The sequence below is a fragment of the Garra rufa genome, chromosome 8 (assembly GCF_049309525.1).
Source record: "Garra rufa chromosome 8, GarRuf1.0, whole genome shotgun sequence".
Classification (NCBI taxonomy): Eukaryota; Metazoa; Chordata; class Actinopteri; order Cypriniformes; family Cyprinidae; genus Garra; species Garra rufa.
The window spans coordinates 36,502,077-36,527,596 of record NC_133368.1 but is presented as its reverse complement, the minus strand read 5'-3'; the positions used below and the strand labels follow the sequence as shown (position 1 = coordinate 36,527,596).

The following is a 25,520-nucleotide window of genomic DNA, read 5'->3' as shown; positions in this document are numbered from 1 at the left end:
TTCATGCTCTTACTGATTTGTGTTCTTTTTTTAAATCACAGGACACAGGTTTACAGTACAAGAAGTTTCTTGCATTCCCTTGGATTTTAACTGTCACGTGGCCTCTTGACATGGTACGGTTCAGGGCACTTCATGTCATTTTGCATGTGGTGCCTCATTTGACAATTTTGCTATGTAAAATAATATTACAGTTTAAATTTAAACAGTTTATTTAATGCATTTTAAAATTTAATTTACTCCTGTGATGGAAAAGCGAAATTTTCATCTTCATTACTTCAGTCTTTAGTGTGACATGATCCTTCAGAAATCATTCTAAAATGCTGCATTGGTGTTCAAGAAGAACATTTGTTATTATTATCATTGTTGCTGCTTAATATCTTTGTCGAAACCATGACACATTTTTCTATATTCATATTGTGAACAGAAAGTTCAAAAGAACATATGTGACCCTGGACCACAAAACCAGTCTTAAGTCGCTGGGGTACATTTGTAGCAATAGCCAAAAATACATAGTATGGGTCAAAATTATTGATTTTTCTTTTATGTCAAAAATCATTAGGAAATTAAGTAAAGATCATGTTCCATGAAGATTTTTTGTAAAATTCCTACTGTAAACCTATCAAAATGTAATTTTTGATTAGTAATATGCATTGTTAAGAATTATTTGGACAACTTTAAAGGTGATTTTCTCAGTATTTTGATTTTTTTGCACCCTTAGATTCCAGATTTTCAAATAGATGTATCTCGGCCAAATATTGTCCTATCCTAACAAACCATACATCAATAGAAAGCTTATTTATTGAGCTTTCATATGATGTATATATCTCAGTTTTGTAAAATTTAACCTTATGACTGGTTTTGTGGTCCAGGGTCACATATTTGAAATAGAAATCTTTTGTAATGCTGTACATATGTTTACTGACACTTTTGATCAATTCAATGTGTCCATGCTAGATAAAAGAATAAATTTCTTTGAACAGTAGTGTATAGCACAATTTAAAATCAAGAAATGTATCTTGATCCTGTCTCCATCCTCTTTTAGGACAGTGGCGAGTATCCCCTCATCATGTCTGGGCTGTACTGGAAGAGGTTTCGTTCACACTTCTGTGAGTTCGTATCGGTGCTAGTGGCCCAGTGTCAGAACTGTGTAATCTTTGACGGCTACCTCTTGAACATACTCATTTCACTGCTGACAGAGCTCTCCGATTCCAGAGTTCGCGCTTTCAGGCACACCTGTACGCTAGCAGGTAAGTCGCCCCTGATCAATAATTCCCTTTTACTTGAATCACACACACTTACACATACCGAAAGCTGATGTTTTGCCGCTGCTGTGTGTCTCTGCAGCAGTGAAGCTGCTCAGCGCTTTGGTGAATGTGGCTCTCAACCTCAGTGTCAGTGTCGATAACAGTCAACGGCTGTACGAGGTCGAGCTGGCCAAGATGGCCAGCAAACGGGCTTCTCCGCGACTGGACAGGATCCAGAGAAAGATTAGTGAGGTTGGACTGTGACAGCATGTCTGGTTACAGAGTTTAACATTTCTATACATAGTTCTTTCTGGAGTATAGTCAGGGTCTATAACTGACACTCAAAAAAAAAAAAAAATGTCTGAGCTAAATATTTTGCAGCCATTATTCCAATTTTCAGTGTTACATTATCTTTTAGAAATCATTCTAATATGTGACCCTGGACCTCAAAACCAGTCTTAAGTAGCACGAGAATGTTTGTAGCAATAGCCAAAAATACATTGCATGGGTCAGAATTATGTATTATTATTTTTCTTTTATGCCAAAAATCATTAGGGTATTACTATTAAGTAAAGGTCATGTTATGTGAAAATATTGCAATATATATGCATTGCTAAGAACTTCATTTGAACAACTTTAAGAGCCATTCTTCTTGCATTTTTGCACATTCTGATTACAGAGTTTCCAAATATTATCCTATCCTAACAAACCATACATCAGTGGAAAGCTTATTTATTCAGCTTTCAGATTATGTATAAATCACAATTTCAAAAAATGTACCATTATGACTGGTTTTGTGGTCCAGGATCACATATGCTAATTTGGTGCTCATGAAACATTTCTTATTATTATCAAAATGAAATCAGTTGTGCTGCTTAATATTTTTATGGATTATTTAATAAATAGAAAGTTCAAAATAAATTTTTTTTATTTGAAATAGAAATTTTTATAAATGTCTTTACCCTCGCTATTGAGCAGATTCAATTTTGAATGCTAGTGTTGATGTACAGGAAGTGGCAAATTAGAAAAAACACAGAGAACAAGGCAAGGATCATTTGAATAACCAAACTGAATAAATTGCTTTCATTCCTCAGTTACAGGACAGGAAATTTGAAATTGAGAACATGATGGATGCCATTTTCAAAGGAGTCTTCCTGAAAAGATACAGGTAATCTTTATTTCAACCACACTTGTAGCCCTAATTTCTTTGAGAAAAAAAGAATTATGTACCATCATAACTGTGTTGTGACTTCCAGAGACGTGATTCCTGAAATCAGGGCCATCTGCATGGAGGAACTGACGGTGTGGATGAAGCTGTATAGTTCAGTGTTTCTGAACGACAGCTATCTGAAGTATGTAGGATGGATGATGCATGATAAGGTGGGTGAGTCACTAGCCTAGTATTTAAAGAACAATTTATTTTTTAATTGTTAGATGTTTACCCATGTCAGTTGTTGATGAGTTAAGTTGATGTTTGACTGCATTTTTTATTTTTTGAATATTCTACAGCAACCTGATGTGCGTCTGAAATGTGTGCTGGGTCTGCAGGCACTTTATCAGGATCAAAGTAGTTCCAAAATGGACCTTTTCACAATACGGTTTAAGGTAACAGTTGCTTCCATTGCTCAAAGATACTTGAAGAGGAACTCAAAAATGAAAATTCTGTCATTAATTACTCACCCTCATGTCATTCCAAACCCATAAAACTTTGTTTATGTTCGGAACACAAATTAAGATATTTTTGATGAAATCCGCGAGCATTCTGACCCTGCATAGACAGCAACGCAACTACCATATTCAGGGTCCAGAAAGGTACTAAGAACATAGTTAAAATGGTCCTTAATTTGATTCTTCTTGAGCCACTCCTGTGTTGCCTTGGTCATGTGATTTAGGTCATTGTCATGCTGGAATCCCCATCCATGACCCATTTTCAATGCTCTGGCTGAGGGAAGGAGGCCAGTTGTCCTGTCCCCTTAGCAAAAAAACACCCCAAAGCATAATGTTTCCACCTCCATGTTTGACAGTGGGGATGGTGTTTTTGAGGTCATAGGAAGCATTGCTTCTCCTCCAAACATGGCGAGTTGAGTTAATGCCAAAGAGCTCGATTTTGGTCTCATCTGACCACAACACTTTCACCCAGTTCTCCTCTGAATCATTCAGATGTTCACTGGCAAACTTCAGACGGGCCTGTACCTGTGCTTTCTTTAGCAGAGGGACCTTGCAGGTGCTGCAGGATTTCAGTCCTTCATGGCATAGTGTGTTACCAATTGTTTTCTTGGTGACTATGTTCCCAGCTGCCTTGAGATCATTGACAAGATCCTTAAATTATAGTTCTGGGCTGATTCCTCACCGTTCTCATGATCATTGAAACTCCACGAGGTGAGATCTTTCATGGAGCCCCAGACTGAGGGAGACTGACAGTTTTGTGTTTCTTCCATTTGCGAATAATCGCACCAACTGTTGTCACCTTCTCACCAAGCTGCTTGGTGATGGTCTTGTAGCCCATTCCAGCCTTGTGTAGGTCTACAATCTTGTCCCAGACATCCTTGGATAGCTCTTTGGTCTTGGCCATGGTGGAGTTTAGAATCTGACTGATTGATTAATAGCTTCTGTGGACAGGTGTCTTTTATACAGTTAACAAGCTGAGATTAGGAGCACTCCCTTTAAGAGAGTACTTCTAATCTCAGCTCGTGACCTGTATAAAAGACACCTGGGAGCCAGAAATCTTGCTGATTGATAAGGGATCAAATACTTATTTCTCTCATTAAAATGCAGATCAATTTATAACTTTTTTGAAATGCGTTTTTCTGGATTATTTTGTTGTTATTCTGTCTCTCACTGTCGAAATAAACCTACCATTAAAATTATAGACAGTGGGCAAACGTACAAAATCAGCAGGGGATTAAATAATTTTTTCCCTCACTGTATATCTGCCGGTGTGCTGTGGCAAGCTTTTGCCGCGTGTGCTCAAGTGCTTATTAGGCTATGTAAGCAATTGAAGGCTCATTATTATGATTTACATGGTGTATTAATAAATGTGCGACTAATAGTCATCTAATACTTAAAATGAACAGCTACTAGTCGAGCAGAGAAATCTTTAGTCAAGGGCAGCCGTAGTCCTTACTATTTTTCTGGGCCTTGAATGTGTCAGTTGTGTTGCTGTCTATGTAGGGTCATAAAGCTCTCAGATTTCATCAGATATACCTTAATTTGTGTTCCAAAATAAACAAACGGGTTTGGAGCGACATAAAGGTGAGTAATTAATGACCAAATTTTCATTTTTGGGTAAACTATACATTTAAATGTGAATTAAGTTACTAAACATGACACTATAGAAACCAAGCAACTTACAAGTTTCACTTGTTGCCATCACAGGAGATTGGAATAAAATCTCATGACTTTATCACAACTACTGTCTATCACAGGGGTCATCAAACTTGATCCTGGAGGGCCGGTGTCCTGCAGAGTTTGGCTCCAACTTGCCTAAACCGACTGCCTAGAAGTTTCAAGTATACCTATTAAAACCTTGATAAGCTGGATAAGGTGTGTTTGATTAGGGTGGAGCTAAACTCTGTAGGACACCGGCCCTCCAGGACTGAGTGTGGTGACCCCTGGTCTATCACATACCCGGTTTTGGACACAGTGAAGTTTTATGCTCAAACTGTACCTGAGAGTAACTGCTGTAGAAAAATAAACTTCTTTATGGAGAGTTGTTTACTGGATGTAAGTTTGTTGTCAAACTCTTACAGTGTTACTGTTTTGCCCAAACTTCTGAAATGGACGCAGTCCATAAGCTTCTTTGGCAGTTTTTAAGTTAAGGTCCAGTAAAGCTGCAGTGGGACAGCAGGAGGGCATGATTGCTGATTGACAGGCTGGAAAGCCCCTCAGGTTTTGCCTTGGGCTCACTGGCCTGATAGCTTCCCACAGGACCCCACCCTCACCGTACCCTCACTAACGGCAGCAAGCGCATTAGCACAACCGTGATTTAAAGAGCTGTTTAAGTGCATCGTGGGTCTCATAGCGGGTAGTTAAAAGTGTTTACATGAGCGTTTGAATGCTGTTTCTGTTGAAGGAGCGGATGATTTCCATGACTCTGGATAAAGACCATGAAGTGGCCATACAGGCCATGAGATTGCTCATGGTCATCTCTCAGTAAGTATCTCCCCCTGCTCCTTATGCAGACTATTTCTCATAGAGTTTAATCATCCATGCTTTGACTTCTCCTCTGTGAAGGATATTCTGGACTGTTCTTCATGTAATTGCTGAAATTGTTCCCTTTTGCACCAGATCCTGTGAGGATGTTCTGAGTCCTGATGACCACAAGAACGTCTTCCAATTTGTGTACTGCTCCCACAGACCTCTAGCTACCACTGCGGGTGAATTCCTCTATAACAGGTCTGGGTTCATTGTCATTCTACAAAACCCTTCTTATTTATGTTCCACATGTACATATATAATAGCAGCTGTGAGTAATTTGCTTACTTTAATTCATTTGGTTCTTTTAACTCATCATGGTGTAATTTCTCTGCTCTTAGGCTGCTCAGTAACCCTGAATTATCAAGGCCCAGATATGGAGCCACCGATCAGGAGAGACACAGAGAGTTAGTCTTAGCCAGAGTCCGAGCCCTTATCCACTTTCACACTGAGAGCGAGGTATGTTACCTCCAAGTGTGCGCTTGTATGTTTCATGCTTAAAAATAAGACATTGTGGGTAGGACATGTGTTCTGATATCTGTATATATATATATACACACACACACACACACACACACACACACACACACACACACACACACACACACACACACACACAGAGGTGACCAAAATTATTAGAACACTAATGTTTTCACCAGCTAACAAATAGTTTTAAGTCAGTTATTTCTAGCTTTTGCTGTAGTGTGTCAGAAGGACATATCAGTTTACATTTTCAAACACTCATTTTGCCATTATTGTAATAATCCAGTGTAACTAAATCCAGAAGAACTCCAAGATGGTTCAAGAAACCTACCTGCAAAGCTACAGTATTAAAAGTTTTAGGCACTTGTGTAAAAATGCTGTAAAATGAGGATGTTGTCAAAAATAATGTTATAAATAGATTTTCTTTTTCAATTAACTGCTAGTCTCAGCCTCAGAAGTCACGCCCACGGAACGTTGGCTGAACGTCTGATGCATATGGTACGCTTAACTGGAAACACTTCAGGAATGTCGAAGTCGTGATCTGATTAGTTGAATTTAATCGGATTTCCGGGAGACGCGAGTGTCGCGTTTATTTTCGGTCCGCCGGGAAACAAAGCGCAGACTGATTTACTCTGCGTTTTGCTAAAATGTGCTTATGCAGACGCCATTGTTGTTATACACATATGCGACGTTTGCGAACAAATTACTGACTTACTGCTTGTTCTCCCTCTTCTTCGTTATCTTTCAATGCTGGTTATTTCAATGACTGACTTGTTGCACGCCAGTCTATTGTTGTGGGGGCATTTCCACGCACAGAAACGTGACGCTGAACGAAACGAACTGTGATTGGTTGTTTGACATGTCGATCAAACGGTCTTACGGGAGACTAATTAACTGCTATTAACTAAATTAAATCAACATTTGGTGTGACCATCCTTTGCGTTTAAAGCAGCTTTTGTCCTAGGTGCACTTGCACATAGTTTTTCAGATAGCTTTGCAGGTAGATTTTCTTGAAGCATCTTGGAGACGTTGCCACAGTTCTTCTGGATTTATTCTGACTAAGTTTGTTCTGTTTCTTTATATCATTCAAGACAGACTGGATGATGATAAGATCAGATCTCTGTGCAAACAAAAATCTCACTGGATTGTTACAATTAATGGCAAAATGAATGTTTGGAAATGTAAACTGATATTTCCTACTGACACACTACAGCAAAAGATAGAAATAACTGACTTAAAACCATTTTTTAGCTGGTGAAATTACTAGTGCTCTAGTGTTTGTTGTATGATGATTTTGGTTCTCTCTCTTTTGTCATAGTTGCACCAGCATGTGCTGTACCTCGTGGATAGTCTGTGGGACAGAGCAGGAGCTCTGCTAAAGGACTGGACCGGTCTTACCTCACTGCTCTTACCTCAAACGTCCTGTCAGGAACAAGGCTAGTACACTTTACTACACACTACAGTATACAATCCAGTATGGTTCTTCATTGCAGTGCTACGTTATCAGTAGCTATTAATACAGCTTTTTAGAGATTTCCATCCATTACCATATTTACAATTATATATACCACTGCAATAAGTTAAAAATATTTCAATAACACCCTGTAGATTTGACTAATATGTTTCATGTATTCTAATATGGGTGCCAAACCCTGAACTTACATATAAAACGAACAAATTTCCCTTACATTACTATAATTTTGATCACAACATACTGTATATTAATTGCTGTTAATTGTATTCACCATTTCTGTTTGAATACATGTCATTAACTAACTCCATGGTTTTTACTATCCTGTAATTGTACGTTTCTAACAAATGGACATCAACGTGACATAGTCACCTTTCATTTTGTGCTGTGTATTAACTGCAGCTCTGAGCAGTGCTGAGGAGGCCTTTGTGATCGAGCTCATGTTGGCTTCAGTGAGACAGGCTGCAGAAGGTCCTCCATTGTCAGGGAGAGGAGCAGGTAAAAAGGTGAGACTTCCTATTGCATATTTCATTTAGATACTTTCATTAGATGGTGCACTGATCTAACAGGGCTGTCAGATATTATACTTTTATATGTTTGTACTCCAGCTGTTCATTGTCTTACAGTCTGACTTTAAGATTGACATTGTGGTTGTGTTCTTTGTTGATGTTTGTTATTTAGGTGATAAGTACTAAAGAGAAAAAGTCACAAATTGATGACTGCACAAAACTCACTGGACACTTCATTAAAGTGCTGCCTGAGCTGTTATCCAAGGTAATAGACAAATAAGTGCACTGTTTGTTTTTATCATAACAGCTTCTTCATAAATTAACTTGAAGTCTATTCTTATCCTCTAGTACTCAGCTGATGCAGATGCTGATAAACTGACCTCCCTTCTAAAAATACCTCAGTATTTCCAAATGGACACCTGTGATCATGAAAACTCACAGGTGAGTGTTTATGTGGCATCTGATGCACTAAGGACTTATTATTACTGTATTACTGTATTATTTACATATTGTCCAAATGAAGTTTTTAGCAATGCATATAACTAATCAAAAATTAAGTTTTGATATATTTACGATAGGAAATTTACAACAGATCTTCATGGAACATAATGTTTACTTAAAGGAACACTCCACTTTTTTTGGAAATAGGCTCATTCTCCAACTCCCCCTGAGTTAATAAATAGATTTTTACCGTTTTGAAATCCATTCAGCCGTTCTCCTGTTCTGGCGATATCACTTTTAGCATAGCTTAGCATAGATCATTGAATCCTATTAGACCAATAGCATCGCGTTCAAAAATGACCAACGAGTTTAGATATTTGTTCTATTTAAAACTTGACTCTTCTGTAGTTATATCGTGTACTAAGACCGGTGGAAATGCAAAGCTGCAAGTTTCTAGGCTGATAAGATTAGGAACTTCACTTCCATTCCGGCGTAATAGTCAAGGAAGTTTGCTGCCGTAATATGGCCGAAGCAGGCGGAGTATTATCAGAAATGAGTTCCCAGCTAGTTTAGCATTTGCACACGTGCTGCATGGTATTACTGCTCCTGCTTCAGCCATATTACGGCAGCAAACTTCCTTGACTATTACGCCGGAATGGGAGTGTAGTTCCTAATCTTATCAGCCTAGAAAATTGAAACTTTGCATTTCCACCGGTCTTAGTACACGATATAACTACAGAAGAGTCAAGTTTTAAATACAACAAATATCTAAACTCGTTGGTCATTTTTGAACGTGATGCTATTGGTCTAATAGGATTCAATGATCTATGCTAAGCTATGCTAAAAGTGATATCGCCAGAACAGGAGAACGGCTGAATGGATTTCAAAACGGTAAAAATCAATTTATTAACTTGGGGGGAGTTGGAGAATGAGCCTATTTCCAAAAAAAATGGAGTGTTCCTTTAATATCCTAATGATTTTTGGCATAATAGAAAAATAATCTATAATTTTGACCCATACAATGTATAGTTGGCTATTGCTACAAATATACCCATGCTACTTATGACAGGTTTTGTGATCCAGGGTCACATTTTTGTTTTGGTGTAGTGTGTGCAGGCATTGCTGGCTGAGTTGGAGGCTGCGGTGGGCAGACACAAAGACGCTGGGCTGCTGGAGACAGCTGCCCGTTCATACCAGAGCCTCTGTGCTCAGGATTCACCCTGGCACTCTCTGGCCCGGCCCAGCTTTGACCGGCTCATCCAGCACTGGACAGACACACTGGGCACACAGTTAGCAGAATCACTGAGTGTGAGTACAGCAATGGACTATTAGAATTTCTAGATGTTCTTTTACAAGCTTGTACCAGATACCTACATGCATTTTAAATGGATCTTGATATTAATAAAGAATAAGTTGATTCATGACAGATTTATGACTGTATCTTACACAGCAGAATGGAGTCTAATTAAACATTTTTCCTTTCATGTACAGGACGGTTGTTTCACTGCAAACAAGGACAGCACTTTGGAAATTCTGTCCACACTGAAGAAACTTAATATGTTCAACATGTAAGCTGTTTCTGGTTCATTCTATCCATATATGTGACCCTGGACCACAAAACCAGTCTTAAGTTGCACAGGTATATTTGTAGCAATAGCCAAAATGACATTGTATGGGTCAAAATTATCGATTTTTCTTTAATGCCAAACATATTTTGTAAAAAGATCATGTTCCATGAAGATATTTTGTAAATTTCCTATCGTTAATATATCAAAATGTAATTTCTGATTAGTAATATGCATAGCTAAGAACTGCATTTGGACAACTTTAAAGGTGATTTTTCTAATGTAATATATATTTTGTATAAAATATTTGAATTTTTGGTAACACTTTAGAATAGGTAACACTTATTCACTATTAACTACGACTTTTCCCTTAATAAATTCCTAATTTGCTACTTATTAATAGTTAGTAAGGTAGTTGTTAGGTTTAGGTATTGGGTAGGATTAGGAATGTAGAATAAGGTCATGTAGAATAAGGCATTAATATGTGCTTAATTAGTACTAATAAATGGCTAATATTCTAGTAATATGCATGCTAATAAGTCGTAGTTAATAGTGAATAAGTGTTACCTATTCTAAAGTGTTACCGAATTTTTTTTTTTGCACCCTCAGATTACAGATTTTCAAATTGTTGCATCTCAGCCAAATATTGTCCTATCCTAACAAACCATACATCAATGGAAAGCTTATTTATTCAGACTTCACAATTGAATGGTTTTGTGGTCCATTTGTGGCACATTTCTTTGACCAAGTTAACTCGCTTAATTATCAGTCTGTGTTTTACATCTCTGCTAACATGTTCTCCTAACATTCCCATGACATTGTGAAAATGTTACTTCTGAAAGTTCTGCAAACATTCAAAAAGTAATTATTTTTATTCTTTTCAGAATGATTTTCTTTGATTATATGAACATTGTGGAAATGCACAGATGGTTAATCAAAATCAATTTGATTAATCAAGTTAATCAAACATTTTTCTGGGATTTCTTAAAGAGATTTTTGGAGACTTTCTGACTTTATTTTACTCACCCTTATGTCATTCCAAACCCGTAAGACCTTTGTTTATCTTCAAAATATTTTTGGTGAATTCCGAGAGCTGTCTGACCCTGCATAGACAGCAACACAACTATCATGTTTAAGGTCCAGAAACGTAGTAAGATCATTGTTAAAATAGTCCATTTGACATCAGTGGTTGAACCGTAATTTTATGAAGCTACGAGAATACTTTGTGCGCAAAGAAAACAAAAATACCGACTTTATTCAACAATTTCTTCTCTTCCATTTCAGTCTTTGACACGAGTTCACAACAGCACCTTAACAAATGCATGTGCATTCCTCTACTTAATTTCTGCGTTAGCAGAAATTATGGAATAAAGTCATTCTTTCTGTTTTCTTTGTGCACGGAAAGTATTTTCATAGCTTCATAACATTGAGGTTGAACCACAGATGTCACATGGACTAATTTAATGATGTCCTGGGCCTTGAACATGTCAGTTGCGTTGCTGTCTGTGCAGGGTCAGAAAGCTCTTGGATTTCATCAAAAATATCTTAATTTGTGTTCTGAAGATGAACACAGGTCTCACGAGTTTGCAATGACATAGGGGTGAGTAATTAATGACAGAATTGTCATTTTTGGGTGATCTATCCATTTAATGTGTCATTTGGTATTTTTTTGTGCTTTATCAAATCTGTCTAGTGCTCAGGATCCGTCCAAATGGAGCCTGTTTGAGCTGGGGACCAGACTCCTGGATGTGGAGATAAAACATGGTGGCCTTCCCATGGAGGTAACATTATTAGCCTTAGACCAAACGCTCTACTCCTTTATTCCTTTAACGAGTTTTGCCTCTCTAATCTGTATTTCTTGTAGGTGACAACTGAAGCTCTGCGCTGCATGTGTAGCTGCATTCTTTGGAAGCTCAACACCTTTGGAGAAGGTGTGACCTCCAGGGTGAGCCGTCTACCTTTTTTTTCCCACTCTGATTGAATTGTGACTGCCGTCATAAATGGCTGAGATCATGCTTAGAATGGTAATATCTACAAGCACAGACGTAAGGCCAGAGTTTTCCCTCGGGTGATTAATTAAACAAGCGTTTTTAGGCATGCAAGACTCTCTGTCTACAGAGTTGCCGTATGATCCATCACAAAGAGCTGTGTCCTTTAAACCTGCCACGTTGCATTTCAAATATCAACACAGAGGCTCTAGGGTTATGTCCAGCGGATTTTAATAAGTGATAGAAAGCGATTGATCGTGAGTCTTTAGGAAAAGTAGGTGCTGGTGATGGATTGTAGGGGGCGTAATGGTTGCGCTCTTGTGTGGACGTTTCACCGCTAATAGCTGGGCTTCTTATTAGGCCTGTGTTTCCATGCAGTGCACGGGGTAATCATATCTCCCCACCTCTAACCTTTGTGCGGTGAAATATTGGTGGCCATTAAGACTGCTTTAGGTAAGATTCGCTCAGTGCTTGCCCAGACATGGCCGCTTTCTCCTCTGGCCTCGTCATCAATAACTGACAGCGCAGGCGGCAATTTTTTGGCCCAGGCAGCAGCTCGGCTCAATCTGCAATTCTAATGTCAATGGCAACCCGAGGTGAGGGGGAAAAAAAGACGTGTTCAGCATAAAATTGGGATGTATGTCCGATTCAAAAGAGTCATTTAGCTGAATTGACATTGCGACTACGTGGGATGGAGGAACCGATTCGGCACGTCCACCCAGGAGCTCCACGTGCACATAATTATGAAAGAATATGTAACACAAGGGACTGGCGGCCCTGCTCACAACGATGCTTTCATCAGTCTACATCAGTTAGAGCCCAGTTGTCTTTCTACTATTATACTCTTTTCATTCCTGTTGCTTAAAACGCACATTTTTTTTCTTTAAAATGGCAAAGCTTTGTGTGCTTTCTCAATCAGTATGGTCATATGCATGCAGAATAATTAAATAAAAAGAGCAAAATGCTCACAACTATAAATGTAGTATAAATCAAAACCCGAATTGTCATTGTTATGGATGTGTGTGTTTGTGTGTGGTTTTAGGAGTCCGCCCTCCAGCAGAGAAGCCAGCTACGTGCCTTCTGTGAGAAATGTCACCGCTGTCTCTCGCACGCTGAGCAGCTTGTACGAGAGCAAGTGAGCATCACGTTTCTCTCTCTGTTCACAGCATAGCACTTGATTCAGCCCTTTCTTCAAAGTGGATTATTCCAAGCACATCAGAGCGTATTGTCTGTGCGTTAAGCTGTAGCATGTGTGCCAGTGGGCCGATGCGCTGGCATTGTTTGAATCCTGTTTGTTTTGACTTTAATTTCTCGCAGAGTGCCCTTGGCACCTGCGTTGTGTTTTAATGAATCCTCACTCCATGCCAGGGCAGACTGACAGCAGAAAAACACACTAATTGAAACTAAAACAAATGGACGTTCTGGACAGTCTCTGTTTATTTCAAGGCCGCTTTGATTGTCCATGTTCTCAGTGAATTTAGTTTAAATATTTTTAGGGCTGTAATTTTAATTTAATTAAGGTCATTAATTCCATCAATGAATTATGCCAATCAATTAATGACAAAACAGCCACAAAATAATTCACAGACATCACAAAAAAAAAATCACAAAAAAATAGGAGATTTAGCTGTTGAATTGAATCTTTTTTTTTTTTAGCATCTTCCGCCATGAGTGCTTAATTGTATATTTTAGTATTTTTAGGTAATTAATTACACTTAACTTATTTTATATTTGTGCAATAATGGAAACACAAAATAATTTAGTACAGTGATACGTTCTTTTGAAGAAAGATATAATTCGATTTTAATAAAGTTAATAATTACCTCAATGAATTATATTAATTAATCAATCATTTAATGGCAAAACAGCCCTGAAATAATTCACAAACATTACATTATTGTAGCAGATGAGTTAATCACAGAGTTTTAATAAAAAAAAGACCTTCAGCTGTGGCGTTGCATCTTTTTTTTGTTTGTTTTTAGCATCTTCCGCCATGAGCACTTGATTGTTTATTTTAGTATTTTTTATATAATTAATATCAAAATGACTTAACATATTTTGTATTTGTGATGTAATGGAAGCACAAAATCATTTCGTAAATTGATACACTCTTTTGGAGAAAGATATAAGTAGATTTTAATAAAGTTAATTAATTCCATCAGTTATGTCAAATAATCAATGACAAAACAGCCCTGAAATAATTCACAAACATTACATAATTTTAGCAGACGAGTAAATCACTGAGTTTCAATTAAAAAAACAAAAACTAAGACCTCCAGCTGTTGCATTTCATCTTTTTGGTTTTTAGCATCTTCCACCATGAGTGCTTGATTAATTACTTTAGTATTTTTTATATTTAGTATAGTTAATTACACATAACATATTTTATATTTGTAATTCAATTGAAACACAAAATAATTTAGTACGTTGATGCACGTTGATGAGATATAATTAGATTTTAATAAAGTTAACATATTTCATCAATTAAATAATGTCAATTAATCAATCAATAAATGCCAAAACAGCCCTGAAATAATTCACAAACCTTTCATTATTGTAGCGGAGGAGTAAAGCACTGAGTTTTAATAAAACAAAACAAAACAAAAAAAATAATTACTGGTATATTTTTATCCAATTAATTGCGCATAACATTTTATATTTGTGATATAATGGAAACACAAAATAATTTATTGATACACTCTTTTGGAAAAGAGATATTTAGATTTTAATAAAGTTAATTAATTACATGAATGAACTGTGCCAATTAATCAATCAATTAATGCCAAAACAGCCCTGAAATAATTCACAAACATTACATTATTGAAGCAGATGAATAAATCATTAAATGATTTTCTATTTGAAAAAAGACCTTCAACTGTTGCATTGAATCTTTTTTTTTTTAGCATCTTCCGCCTTGAGTGCTTGATTAATTGATTATTTAGGCATTTTCATATAATTCTTACACTTAACATATTTTACATCTGTGATATAATGGAAACACAAAATAATTTAGTACATTTGATACAGTCTTTTTGAGAAAGATATAATTAAATTTGAATGAAGTTAGTTAATAACATCAATGAATTATGTCAATTAATCAATCAACTAATGACAAAACAGTCCCAAAATAATTCATAAAAAACAAAAAACAAAAACAAAGACCTTCAGCTGTTGCATTGCATCTTTTAGTTTTTTTTTTAGCATCCTCTGCCTTGAGCACTTGATTAATTGTTTATTTTAGTATTTTTTAATATAATCTATTACACTTACATATTTTATATTTGTGATATAATGGAAATACTAAATAATTTAGTACACTGATACACTCTTTTGGAGAAAGATATACTTATACTAATTAAGATTATTGTAAATTTTACATAAAAATGTATTATTATATAATATGTGTTATATTGTCTTCTTTATATCCCATCTGTTTTCTGCTGTTTTTCACTAGGCCTTCATGTGTCTGAGTGATGTTCTCATAGCTCATAATTACCAGCTTCAGATGTGGGATTCGTCTGCAGGCACTCCATTGCTGTACACCCCTGATCCCAAACTCCAGAAAGCTCTTCTTTCCTTCGTCGCGGAGCATGTCTTCACCAGCCCTGAGCAGGACTCCCACAGTAGTAAAGGTTATTTTCTCTTTTCATTTACAGAAAATCTTATGGGTTCTTGTTTGGCCTGTGCTCTACTGTGGGCGGCCTCAACAGATCCAGTGTTAATTAAAAGTGCTTGTAGAGTTTTTCTTTTGAAAAATGTATATAAAAAAAACTTTGTTGGAACTCCATGACGCACTTCACATGGGATGTGCAAACAGGCCCAAAATTAACACCCACTAAGTGCCAAATGTGCCAAATAACTTGATGAGCAGTTAGCAGTTCAAATCAAACCATCTACTGAAGAACAGATCTGATGTGTTTTTTTTTTTATTGTCATCTTTTTTTCGAGAAAAATTTACTATTACAAGATTATCTGGAATACCTAAGGGTATCATAAAATTCTGCCACTAAAATTCACAGGGCCCGGGACAAACTTTTTATGTGTGGGTGTGGGCTCCCCCTCCCCTGGGCCCAATTAAACCACAGAGACGAAAACATGAGGAACAAAATCACAACAACTCTTGATGCTTTTGTGACAGACGCAGTTTCCCTGAGAGACAGAGGTTGTCTCATTCTATATATGATGCTCTGAGTGACACAGTGACATGTGCTGTTTGTCAGAAACATGCAGGGAAAAACAGCTACATAATTCCTGTCTTAGAGGTAAATTTAACAAAAAAAAATTTAATAGAAAAAGCTAAATCTATCTATCTATATATGTGACCCTGGATGACAAAATCAGTCTTAAGTAGGACGGGTATATTTGTAGCAATAGCCAAAAATACATTGTATGGGTCAAAATTATTGATTTTTCTTTTACGCCAAGAATCAGGATATTAAGTAAAGATTATGTTCCATTACGATATTTTGTAAATTTCCTTCCATATATATCTTAAAACTGAATTTTTTGATTAAAGGTGATTTTCTCAATATTTAGACTTTTTTACACCCTCAGATTTCTGATTTTTAGAAAGCTATTTATTCAGCTTTTTTTTCTTCAAAAAATTGACCCTTATTACTGGTTTGTGGTCCAGGGTCACATGTGTGTGTGTGTATATATACTGTATATCTATATCTATATCTATATCTATATCTATATATATATATATATATATATATATATATATATATATATATATATACACATATATAATGTTTTCAACATTATGAAAAATTATCCTGTGACTGCTGAAAATTCAGCTTTTCCATGACAGGAATGTATGGCATTTTTTATATATTATAAAAGAAAATAGTTTTTTTTACAATAGTAATAATAATAATAATATTCTGCACTATATATATGGGCCAAAAATTAAAAAGGGTTTAGGCATAAAAACAATAGGTCTAATACTGCTTTAAATTGTTGTTTTTCAAAAAATAATAATATTTAAAAGTTTTCTTTTTAATTTAATTGCATTTTTGTTTTTTGTTTTTCTGAGAAAAAAATAAATATCATACATTTTCCCGTAATCATAGATCATCACAGAAGACCCGCTAAAATGTCATTCAGTGTAACAGTCTTGTCAGGCATATTTACAACAAAAATCAATTTATGACATATTAAAAGATGAATTACTTTCACCAAAAATACTAATTAGATTAAATTTTTTAAATTTGCCATTATCCTAGGTTTTGCCCATTTGTCAGTAAGATTCTTTTTAAATCTTAATATAATAATAAAATCTTAATAGAATATAATATAAAACACAATAAAATTTTATATTCTTCCTTATTCTTTTATATATTTTGATATGAACAAGTCAGAATAAGCATGTTGTTTAAAGTTTTACATAAATATTGTGGTACACTGAATGGCGATGTAACATTTTTTTCAACCAAATTTTGACATTTTATTCCCCAAAAACTTATTTGAAACCTTAAAAGCAGACACTTTACTTATATTTAATGTGCTTTCTATGCACATAAAGTCACGTTTGACCCATAGGCAATACATTCAATACCTTTGTATTTTATATACAATACAAAGGTGTAGATAATAGATAGGAATAGTCTCAATTTCACCAGCAGATGGCAGTCTGCCTCTACACCTGCCTGTGTTAAGCACAAAATAATCGCATAAAGAAACACAATCAGCCTCATTCTCCTTCTATTAGTGGAAAGCATTGTAACAGAACACAGTATTTGTTTGTGGTGAGTTAATCTAATTGCACCCCACCTTTCTCACTGACCTATCAAACATGCCATTGAATCAAGCAGTGTAACAGATAATGCATTATGATAATAATCCCTTATGATATTATTACGTGACATCTTACAGAAGTTGCACTTGTAAATGAACAGGTAATTAGATCAACACAGAGCCCCGTGGAATCATATTTAGAAGCCCACACGAAAGCTGAGAAGCTTTGGTAGGCATATACAAAATGACTACATAGACTTAAAAAAAAAAATCAATATTAGCTTTCCTAAAGTAGTTTTTATGTTGTTTTTGGCCTTTGTGGTGCTTTAAGACAAACACAAGCAGTGTGTGAGATAACATCAGATTTTAGGGTATTTGATTAGAAATCAAGGGTGACTGAAGCAAATCGTATCAATCCTATAAATATTTTAGAGGGTCGTCGATTTGTGCCGGCACAAATTCCTTAAATCTTGAAAAAATGCAATATAAGCTTTTGCTGGTAACATGTAATAAAAAGCAATTTAGTTATTGGATTTTCTTCACGTCACTAATGCTGTTATGAAACCTCTCTATTAAGTGATGGCTTCGGGACCAGGCAGGACGACGACAGACACGTTCTGTTTCCAGAGCAGAAAATGTTGTTAACTTTAGCTCACCTCAGGAAAGCATTTCATTTATAAGATTTGAGTATCATAATTATACCGCTCTCTTATTGAATCTCAACCTGTCTCCCTCTCTTTGTGTCTGTCTGCGCAGTCAGTGAGAGTGAGTCTGGAGACGGACGGCTGGAAGACCTGCATCGGCGGAGGAATCTTCTGGCCGCATACTGCAAGCTCATAGTGCACAGTGTACTCGAGATGAGCATGGCTGCTGAGGTTTTCAAACAGTATGTGAAGGTACAACACACAGGTTTCCTGCCTCTCTCACTCTGATCTGCTTCAGAGATAATTTTATACTTAATCTGTACTTTGTTACTCAGTAGAAGTTCTACAGATAAGCACTATTCGTGGAATAGCATCAGAACATGCATTTTCAACAGGAAATTGCGGTGTTCACAGCAAATGTGAAAAAAAAAAGACCAGTCAAAAGTTTTTGAACAGTAAGATTTATAAATGTTTTTTAAAGAATTGTCTTCTGCACACCAAACATGCATTTATTTGATGCAAAAGCAGTAAAATTACTAAATAATTGTTGCTATTTGAAATAACTGCTTCCTTTTTGAACATATTTTAAAATGTAATTTATTCCTGTGATCAAAGCTAAATTTTCAGCATCATTACTCCAGTCTTTAGTGTCACTTGATCCTTCAGAAATCATTCTAATATGCTGTTTAGCTGTTCAAGAAACATTTTTGATCATCGTCATTATCAATATTTAAAACAGTTGAGGTTTTTTCAGGATTCTTTGATGAATGGAAAGATCCAAAGATCAGCATTTATCTGAAATAAAAAGCTTTTGTAACATACATTATACCATTTAAAAAGCTTGGAGATTAATACAAAGAAATTAACAGAAAGAGATTAAATTCATTAAATTCAATTAAATTAAGACTTTTATTTAGCAAAGATGCTTTAAATTGATCAAAAGCGATTACAAAGACATTAATAATGTCAAATTATTAAAGAAACCTGAAAAAATTCTACTTAGCTGTTTTCTACATGTTAATAATACAGAATGTTTTTGAGCAGCAAATCAGAATATTAGAATGATTTCTGAAGGATCATGTGACTGGAGTAATGATACTAAAATTCAGCTTTGAAATCACAGGAATAAATGACATTTTTAAATATATTCAAATAGAAATTTAGTTATTTTAAATAGTAAAACTATTTCTAAATTGAACTGTTTTTGCTGTACTTTGGATCAGAAAAATGCAGGCTTGGTGAGCAGAAAATATTTCTTTAAAAAACATGAAAAATCAAAAACTTTTGAAAATATTTAAAAAATATATATATAATGCAAATATAAAATATTAATGTTATAGTAAAAATATAAATAGGAAAAATAAAATAAAATACAAATGTATTTCGCATATTGATTAGTATTAAGATGGAGGTGGTCTGTTCATTTGGCTCCTCTTTTCATAACTGGAGCTCCTAGGCTTGGAATTTACGATAGGTGGGATTTACAGTGCTGTGTGTGTTTGTGTATTTGTGTGTGTTTGACATGCCGACATGTCTGGAATGCCCGCTTGGCTCGGCCAGCACAACATTCTCTTAGCAACATTCTTTCTGATGAGGCCTTCGAAGAGAAAACTACACACTCACACGCTCACTCTGAATGCCATCATTTTGAACGACAGCTTTTAAAGTTGAGGCAAATGACGTAAAGTTGGCAAGTGCTGCAAACCCCTCATTTGAACAGCTTCCTCCTGGTAACAAACGATCACTTCTCTGAACCATACGACACTGGCATATTTCATAGAGTGAATATGTATTAGAATATGTAGGAAAGCAAATAAATGGTAATAAATGAAGGTTGTTGTTTGGAAATAGACGGGTCAGTGGCTGGATTAATGCGGACCGTCATCTACAGCGTTTGAGTTTAATAAACTACACCAGACTGGTTTAACTGGCAGAGAGAAAGCCACTCAGTGTACATTTTAAAGGGGACACCGGATGAAAAATTCACTTTTACATGATGTTTGCATACAAATGTGTCTTAGCGGTGTGTGAACAACCACCCTACAATGATAAAAATCCATTCACTCCTTTTTTTTAATCCTACAGTCTTAAACAGTCTTAATTATCAAGCTGCTTTGATTTTCTGAGCAGTATGACATCATATTGCTCAAGCGCCGCTTACGAACGTTTACGGACTGTCCCTTATTAGCATATTTCCGCCATTTTCTCTGCACTCGAGCAGCTGTAGCAACAACAATGTCTCGTAAGCAATGCAGTGTTTTGTAGTTAGATGTAAAAGTGAACATAAGAGTCTTGATTTCCTCCTGATATCAGAGCCACTAAGGGTAGAGTAGATTAATTTGGTTTTTGATGGTAACGCTCCATCAAATACACAAAAAACAGAAGGGGCGGGTTGAGCAGAGCTCATTATCATTTAAAGAGCCATGCACCGAAACGGGTCGCTGTGAACAGCTGTTTTTGAGAAGGTAAAAAGTGTTTTACACAACCATTGAGGAATTTTAACCAAAGTATGTTGCAGACATTTCAACAAAAATGGGCATCCGATCTTTCCTTTAGTAACAGAGATGTGTCGGAAATCTTACTTTCTGAGAGATACCATCTAAGCAGCATTATAGCTGACAGATATATACTGTAACACTTCACTAAAAGAAATGTTCTGTATTAAAAAAATATACAGCTCAAGCTTTATTGACACAATAATATATTGTTTAACTATCATTAAAGCACCGTTTACATGGAGCAAACTCCACACTTAGTTCACAAACGAATTCTAAAAAAAAAGGAGTTGACTACAAAAACACATTTAAAACATACATTTAATGATACTTGAATGTGATTTGATTTTTTAAATATTATATTTAAGTATGAAATCTTTTAGAAATTAAATATTATTAGTTGCTCACTGATAATGCAAGGTAAATATGTTACATAAGCCCTTAATCTGAAAACTGTAAACATTTTTTTGCCATACACTACTGTTTGAATGTTTGGGGTTATTAAGTCAGTAAATTTTTTATCAAAATATCTTTAAAAATATTTAAAATTTTAGCTTTAAAAAATACAATATAGGTATCATGGGAAAAAATTACATAATTAAATACATAAAGAAAAACAGTTATTTTAAATCGTAATAATATTATATAATATTAGTGTTTTTTTTATTAAAATAAACAGCCTTGGTGGGCATAGGAGATGTCTTTTACGTATATTTAAAAATCTTACCTACTCCAAAGTTATAAATGGTAGTGTATATTGAACTAAAACCCTAAAATCAGAGAGAAGATGATCCTCAGCAATATCATTTGAACAACTAAATATCTTTTTACTGTGACTTTTTCTTTTGAGGGACTAGTATAAATAATGTATCTGTGATATTGGACATTTTGACCCTAAATATTCCTCTAATAAAATGCAAAGTACAAAATGTTAATTATTTTTCCAAAATAAGAGGATCATACAAAATGCATGTTCTTTTTTATTTAGTACTGACCTAAAAAAGATATTTCACATAAAAGACGTTTACATATAGTGCACAAGAGAAAATAATTAAAAAAAATGACCCTGTTCAAAAGTTTACATACACTTGATTTTTAATGTTGTGTTGTTACCTGAATGATCCACAGCTGTTTTTTTATTTAGTGAGAATTGTTCATGAGTTCCTTGTTTGTCCTGAACAGTTAAACTGCCCACTGTTCTTCAGAAAAATCCTTCAGATCCCACAAATTCAGTTTTTTCAACATTTTTGTGTATTTGAACCCTTTCCAACAATGACTGTATGATTTTGAGATCCATCTTTTCACACTGAGGACAACTGAGAGACTCATATGCAACTATTACAGAAGGTTCAAATCCTCACTGATGCTCCAGAAGGAAACACAACGCATTAAAGTCTGGGAGGTGAAAACTTTTTCAATTTAAAGGTCAGGGTAAATTTTACTTATTTTGTCCTGTAGAAAAATATTTTCTGTAGCTTCTGAAGGGCAGTACTAAATGAAAAAAAGAAGATATTTAGGCAAAATAAGAAAAATTTTCACCCCCACCTTCTGTAATAGTTGCATATGAGTCCCTCAGTTTCCACAATTTCTCTTGTTGACTATATGCAAACATCTTTTATGTGAAATATCTTATTCAAGTAAGTTACTAAATAAGAATTTACATGCATTTGGAAAGATCTCTTATTTCTGTGAAATAATTAACATTTTGCAGATTCTGCAAGGTGTATGTAAACTTTTGACTTCAAATGTACGTATAGTATATTGGTATGTTTAAGCATAAATATCATATCACCATATCAGAAGTTCAAAAAATCTTAAACCTCTCATGACTAATAGGCTACACTTTCCAGAGTCTTATCCTGAGGGCCAGACAGACTTATGGGTAATGTGCTTTCACTATGCCACAGACTTGCATTCCTCGGCGTGCAGCCATATGGCAGACATGGAGCACATTGAGCGTTCTTCACAGCCTGTATCGCTCACTGCTGTCATTTCTCCCCTGCAGTACTACAATGACTTCGGCGACATCATCAAAGAGACCCTGAACAGGACACGGCAGATGGACAAGATCGAAAGCGCACGCACGCTGGTGCAGTGCCTTCAGCAGGTATGGAGCCTGCAGTCCTTCACCAGCGCTCTCTCATGTGACGTGCCTCTGCATGGCACATCTGCTCAGCCGGTTGTCCCAGGCCCCTGTGCTCTCTGCTCTCTGATGGGCCCCTGCAGCTGTCAACACCTCAGAGACACAATGAATCCACCCTCACGACATCCCATCATGCTCAGTGTGGAATTTTCTAGCAGCTCTTTCGCTCCTTGAATAGCTGAATGGTAGATCCTCTGCTGAGGAAGGAAATGGAAGCAGCGTTCACACACACATGCACAAATCCTTAAACTTTGCTATACAGTTGAAATCAAAAGTTTACATACAGCTTGCAGAATCTGTGAAATGTTCATTATTTTACCAAAGTAGGAGGGATCATACAAAATGCATGATTTTTTTATTTAGTACTGACCTGAATAAAAGACATTTACATAGAGTCCACAAGAAAAAATAATAGTTGAATTTATAAAAATGACCCCGTTCAAAAGTTTACATACTCTAGATTCTTAATACTGGGTTGTTACCTAAATGATCAACGGCTGTTTTTTGTTTACGAGTCCCTTGTTTGTCCTGAACAGTTAAACTGCCTGCTATTCTTCAGAAAAATCCTTCAGGTCCCACAGATTCTTTGGTTTTTCAGCATTTTTGTCTATTTGAACCTATTTTCAACCACGACGACTTCAGAAGGAAACACGATGCATTAAGAGCCTGGGGGTGAAAACTTTTGGAATTTGAAGATCAGGGTAAATTTAACTTATTTTCTTCTTTTGGGAAACATGTAATTACCTTCTGTAGCTTCTGAAGGGCAGTACTAAATAAAAATAAATGATATTTAGGCAAAATAAAAATATATCTTCATTCTATTCAAAAGTTTTCACCCCCCCAGCTCTTAATGCATCGTGTTTCCTTCTGGGGCATCAGTGGGTGTTTGATCCTTCTGTAATAGTTGGATATGAGTCCCTTAGTTGTCCTTAGTGTGAAAAGATGGATCTGAAAATCATACAGTCATTGTTGGAAAGGGTTCAAATACACAAAAATGCTGAAAAACCAATGAATTTGTGGGACCTGAAGGATTTTGCAATATATTAGTGATAATAGATGAAATAGAAATAAAGGCAGATTTTCTATAAGCTGTGTCATGTGAATGGATTTTCTGTGTTTTCAGCTATATCTGAGGCTGAAACAGGAGCAGGACAGAGGAAACACATGCAGCTCCAGGGTTCAGACCTACAGCAGCATCAAGGAGCTGGCCAGACGCTTCTCACTCACCTTTGGATGGGACCAGATCAAATCCCGCGAGTCCCTGGCCATGATTCACAGGTACCGCAGTCCACCCGGCTGACTCCTCTGCTGCTGACTCAGTGTCAGCGAGTTCACGTCAAATGTCTGGCATAGTGACACAGCTAAAACCAACTGATTGCCATGTCTGTCCACAAATAAAAATAGTTATGTCAAGATGCTTCACCGCACAACTCCATTTAGCCCATACAGAAGAGTTCTGTCTTTGGTTATTTCAGGGCTGAGAAATTCATTTTGCCAGCTGTAATTCCGGTCTTATATTAGGACTCAAATATAGATGGAAGGGGAGAAGGAATATTTAGGTCTTAAAAGGAAATGTCCTCTTACTAACGTGAATAAATAAGTGGGTTTCTCTGTGCAGGGACGGAATTGAATTTGTTTTCAAGGGGTTCGTTCAGCAGTCTGAGAAACACTCTCCACCATACGTATCATACCTCACCATTCTCAGCGAATTCTCCAGCAAACTGCTCAAACCGGACAAGAAGACCATGTAAGTTAAAGCAATGGTTCACCCAAAAATTATGTTCCAAACCTGTAAGACCTTTGTTCATCTTTGGAACACAAATTAAGATTGAAATCCGAGAGCTTTCTGACCCTTCATAGACGGCAACGCAACTGAAATTTTCCCAGGCTCAGAAATGTAATAAAGCTTTTGGATTTCATCAAAAATATTTAACCAAAAATTTGTGTTCTGAAGATAAATGAAGGTCTTACAGGTTTGGAATGTCATGAGGGTGAGTAATTAATGGCAGAATTTTCATTTTTGGGTGAACTATCCCTTTAAAGCTAAAACAAAATTAATTTTGCACACTCGACATCTTGCACTTTTGGATCTTAACTTCATTTTTTTAAACTGGTCATCTCTTCCCCAGTTATAGTTATTTGCAGAAGTTTGCTGGTGAGCAGGTCATCAGCAACAGAGAGGAGAGCTGGATGCCGCTGATTTACTACAGAGCGTCTCTGATGGGCACGGCTGAGGGAGAAGATGCTGTGTCCTTCATCAGCTCTGATACCAACAAACAGCCCTCTATCACCAACCGCTCCAGATCACCCTCTGTCAAACAACTCAACTCTGAAGGTATGAACACTCAAGTGGGTCACTTCTGACATCCAGGTTTTTAGTAATGCAATATGTGAAAGGGTTGTTGTTGATTAAATGAAATTTATAATAAAAATGTTTTAATAATTTATAATACTTTTCTATATTTTACTATATGTGACCCTGGAAAACAAAACCACAAGGGTCAATTTTTTAAAATTGAGATTACTGCATCATCTAAATAAATAAGCTTTCCATTGATGAATAGTTTGTTAGAATAGGACTATATTTTTACTGAGATAACTATT

General features: G+C 36.0%; 1 protein-coding gene across 2 annotated transcripts in view; it reads left to right on the top strand.

Moving 5' to 3' along the window:
- Positions 1 to 25,520, top strand: part of LOC141340390 (cohesin subunit SA-2) — a 29,677-nt gene that overhangs the window by 2,660 nt on the left and 1,497 nt on the right. The window contains exons 7-30 of one of the 2 annotated variants that reach the window (XM_073845340.1): positions 42 to 113; positions 1,043 to 1,247; positions 1,345 to 1,496; positions 2,339 to 2,412; positions 2,501 to 2,624; positions 2,754 to 2,849; positions 5,317 to 5,396; positions 5,532 to 5,639; positions 5,780 to 5,897; positions 7,240 to 7,357; positions 7,795 to 7,898; positions 8,074 to 8,166; positions 8,250 to 8,342; positions 9,450 to 9,650; positions 9,834 to 9,910; positions 11,601 to 11,688; positions 11,772 to 11,852; positions 12,938 to 13,030; positions 15,350 to 15,527; positions 18,391 to 18,530; positions 22,779 to 22,880; positions 24,040 to 24,194; positions 24,535 to 24,663; positions 25,046 to 25,251. In XM_073845340.1, the coding sequence (XP_073701441.1) occupies positions 42 to 113; positions 1,043 to 1,247; positions 1,345 to 1,496; positions 2,339 to 2,412; positions 2,501 to 2,624; positions 2,754 to 2,849; positions 5,317 to 5,396; positions 5,532 to 5,639; positions 5,780 to 5,897; positions 7,240 to 7,357; positions 7,795 to 7,898; positions 8,074 to 8,166; positions 8,250 to 8,342; positions 9,450 to 9,650; positions 9,834 to 9,910; positions 11,601 to 11,688; positions 11,772 to 11,852; positions 12,938 to 13,030; positions 15,350 to 15,527; positions 18,391 to 18,530; positions 22,779 to 22,880; positions 24,040 to 24,194; positions 24,535 to 24,663; positions 25,046 to 25,251 (2,887 nt within the window). The remainder of the gene's footprint in view (positions 1 to 41; positions 114 to 1,042; positions 1,248 to 1,344; positions 1,497 to 2,338; positions 2,413 to 2,500; positions 2,625 to 2,753; positions 2,850 to 5,316; positions 5,397 to 5,531; positions 5,640 to 5,779; positions 5,898 to 7,239; positions 7,358 to 7,794; positions 7,899 to 8,073; positions 8,167 to 8,249; positions 8,343 to 9,449; positions 9,651 to 9,833; positions 9,911 to 11,600; positions 11,689 to 11,771; positions 11,853 to 12,937; positions 13,031 to 15,349; positions 15,528 to 18,390; positions 18,531 to 22,778; positions 22,881 to 24,039; positions 24,195 to 24,534; positions 24,664 to 25,045; positions 25,252 to 25,520) is intronic. The other variant, XM_073845341.1, reaches the window with a different exon arrangement.